Source organism: Lotus japonicus, chromosome 3 (assembly GCF_012489685.1).
Source record: "Lotus japonicus ecotype B-129 chromosome 3, LjGifu_v1.2".
Classification (NCBI taxonomy): domain Eukaryota; kingdom Viridiplantae; phylum Streptophyta; class Magnoliopsida; order Fabales; family Fabaceae; genus Lotus; species Lotus japonicus.
In genome coordinates, this window is record NC_080043.1 from 27,088,162 (window position 1) to 27,091,559 (window position 3,398).

The following is a 3,398-nucleotide window of genomic DNA, read 5'->3' on the forward strand; positions in this document are numbered from 1 at the left end:
TCACTTAAGCTTCTTAAGTGAGTTTACTTCAGCCAATAATAATCAACCACCAATTATAAATGATAATGTTATGCAATAAAGAAATTTTTGACAAAACCTGCACTTGGGGTGGAAATATGGGTTGGAGGGATGGCCTAGGCCCCAACTGTCCATTGGTCCGCCAAAATGCAGGTTCTAGGATTTGGGTTCAAAATCCTAACCTACCAAAAAAGGTAGGTCAAGCCCATTTTACCACCCCTAGTCGGGCAAGTTGACGTCGGCTCGAGTGGGGCAATGTTGGGCTGCGAGGCGCCGAGTCAGGTAGGCAAAATGGGCGGGTCATTTTTAGGGTTCATATCAGGTTTTAAGGCCAATTTTAAGGTTCTTGTCAGGTTTAGGGTTTAGGAACGATTTTAGGGTTATGCCGAATTTTGTGTCGATTTGAGGGTTTATGGTCGATTATAGTGCTCAATGTGTGTTGGCGTTGGGCGGGTCAGGCTTGTGTGTCCAACATCGGATCAGGTGGGTTAGAGCCAAGTCGGGCAGGTTGACGCCTAATCAATTTGGAATTAGGGTCAAGGATAAAATTTGGGAACTACTTTTTTTGTCAATTTAATTTTAAAAAAAAAATTACTTTTTATAAAATTCAAACACTGTAGTGTAATTAAATTTTTGTCAATTTCAAAAAAATAATTTTTCAATATTTTAATCAACTATTAAAATGATAAAGTGTGGATCGGCTCTATCCTAACCCACATCTTCAGTGGGTTGAAAAGGTTACAGACATAAGGAGCTTGGTGGGCTCATGGCCAAATTAACGCCTCTAATTTGTTCTGAATTGAAAATAATTGTCAATGACTGAAAAAAAATCATTGAAAAAAGTTAGGAAGCTATTTGAAGATATTTAACTCTAAACTATATCACAGTTCAGTTCATTCACTTTCTTTCACATCTAAATTGAGGAGATCGACATATATATGCAGACAAACAACAATAAATAGCTTTTCCTTGACTAATATATAAAGTTTCCAACTTGAAGAAGCTTCATTCGTTGAAGAAGAAATCGATCACCATCCAACTTTTTCTTTCCTTGTCGGCAACAACGTGCAAACACATAATAATCAGAGTGACATTTTTTAATCCATCAGTGTCCAGTGACACACCTTCATGATCATCATTTCCCTGTTTGGTAAGAGTGACTCAGATTTCACCCCATGCTATTGTCCTTGCTATTGTCCTTATGTCAATGTAACTTCAGCTCGAAAATCAACTCTAGGAGGAGGTAGTGCCACGAAAAATGCCTCTTTGAAATTGCTTAAAATTCCTCTATCATAAGGGCTCCTTGAACCCACATAACGGTGTCGAAAATTCTCATATGCAGTCTGCAATACATGAGAAAATAACATAAAACAGCAACTAGTTAAGCAACTATTTCCTTTCTACCATTATTTAGTGCCTATTAGGAAATTCTGCTACAATTGACTCTAAATTTAGAATCAATTCTGAAGAGAAGCTTCTATTCCAGTTTTCCAAATTAATACGAGAAAAAGGAAATTAATCCAAACATGTTATTACTTGTATATTCAATTGTGACCAAGTTAAGATTTCTAAAACTACTAACATGGCCCAAGAGTAAAAGTAAAACTCTATGGAATTTTGTCTAGATTTTAATTTGGTAATATTTTGTTAAGTTCTTGCATTTTTTGCTAAAGTAGTTTAATATTCTTAAAGTTGGCAAGAACTTCTAATCAAACTGACCTCATTGACCGCTATCAAATACACATGATAGATAGCAAGGGGGCCTAAAAGCCCGATTGCAGTCAAGCTCAATGCAGCCAATGCTAATGTTTCCGGGCATGTCTTCACCAATCCAAGAAATGTATCCCCATCTTTCCACATTCTTCGATTTAACCTCCAGCAAGAGAATGCAAATATGTACACATAGAAAATTAAGGTGGACATCACAAGTGCCGTGTAATATCGATGGTTCCTCTGCATAAACAATCATAAAAAAAGTATCAAATCAAGAAGGAAAATGCATTAATTATCTTAGACATGTTATGGTTGTAGTAGTAACTTATGGATAGAGTGAATGTTGAATTTTGTCTAGAAGTGTAAGCGTCAAGCAAGTTAGTTACTAGAAGGATGAAACATCGCTCGCAGTCTCTGATTTTGTCAAATAAGGGTCAAAAGTTAATCTCTATAGTCAGATAAAACTTGGGTTAACGTAATCAACATTTAACACAATGAGAGATCCCGGGGCCTTCTATAGGTTAACAGTTAACTTGCTCGAGGCTTACAAATTGAGCATTTACTCTCGTGTGATTAGCCATACCAATCCAATGCATTGACCAATCCAAGGGCAGTGATGATCGTATCTCTCAATGCAATTGTCACAGATCGCACAGTGGCAACTTCTGGGTGGCCGAAAAATCTTGCAAATTCGACAGTATTTCAATTTCATCTCCACCCCATTGACTACCTTTTTGCTTTTGGTTCCATTGCTAGTACCAGCCTCTTCAGGACATTCTTGATCGCTCCTAGGAATAATTCCTGGATCGGTTGTGCTAACGAGGATCAAGTTGACCAGCACCTACATCAATTTGGCAAAAGTGGTGATGACAAGCATAACTTTAACCAATAATCAATGCTTCAATCAAACTTAAAACATATCACAAGGGTCTCTATTGGAAATTCTTCTACAATTATTCTAAAGCCAAAATCAATGTTGAGAAAGAAGTATATATGAGTAATTTCTGGGGTATCAAAATTTATTCTAAGACAAACATTGTTGCAACTTGAAATCCAAATACTTCTTCACAAACACAAAAAAGTTAGTAAAACATTGGTTTATAATGACATGGGTTTAGGGACCAACAATTAATGTCAACAATACACCGAACATAACAACGATGGCTGAGTGATGTGGCACATCTTTCCCAACATATCTGGAAAAAATCCAACTTGAAAGAATTATAGAAACCGTGGTCAAAATAAACCCTCTTGGATCAGGACCACACATGAGTCTTCCATGAAAGAAAAAGACCTGCGTCATCAAAGTGCACAAATTTTAGGAACTAAATAACTCATGTGACGAACATCATAGAGCATACAAAGTTTGCAAATTGCAACTTTACATTTCTTCCTGGCCAAATTTGGTACACTCTAGTTGTGTCCAATTTCTCAATGACACCACATTGAAGAAGTTGATCATGACAATTTCTCTTCACTTTAAGCAACTTTGTCTTTAGAGCACTCATCAGACTCTGATTTCCACAGTCAAACTTTTTTTCAGTTGCTTTGTCTCTTTCATTTCTTTCAAATATTTCACCACCTTCTTCTACTTCCCCACATAAATCAATGGGTTCCATCACTTCTATTTCCAATTCGGTTGCTTCCATTTGCCTTTCCATTTCCAT

The 3,398-nt window shown here is 36.8% G+C and overlaps 1 protein-coding gene across 1 annotated transcript; it reads right to left on the reverse strand.

The window, feature by feature from the left end:
* Positions 1–1,217: 1,217 nt before the first annotated feature.
* On the reverse strand, positions 1,218–3,398 carry LOC130743861 (probable protein S-acyltransferase 7). Its single transcript, XM_057596082.1, has 5 exons — positions 3,117–3,398; positions 2,858–3,025; positions 2,315–2,572; positions 1,738–1,971; positions 1,218–1,361 (listed from the first exon to the last, which is right to left on the reverse strand). The coding sequence occupies exons 1-5, from the start codon at positions 3,396–3,398 to the stop codon at positions 1,218–1,220; spliced, it is 1,086 nt and encodes a 361-aa protein (XP_057452065.1).

Excerpts from the sequence above, each read along its gene's own strand:
- LOC130743861 (XM_057596082.1), bottom strand. The coding sequence starts at position 3,398 with ATGGAAATGGAAAGGCAAATGGAAGCAACCGAATTGGAAATAGAAGTG. Across the intron at positions 3,026-3,116 it reads AAATTTGGCCAGGAAGAAAT|GTCTTTTTCTTTCATGGAAG; the intron begins GTAAAGTTGCAA and ends TTGATGACGCAG. Across the intron at positions 1,972-2,314 it reads TTGGTCAATGCATTGGATTG|AGGAACCATCGATATTACAC; the intron begins GTATGGCTAATC and ends TTGTTTATGCAG.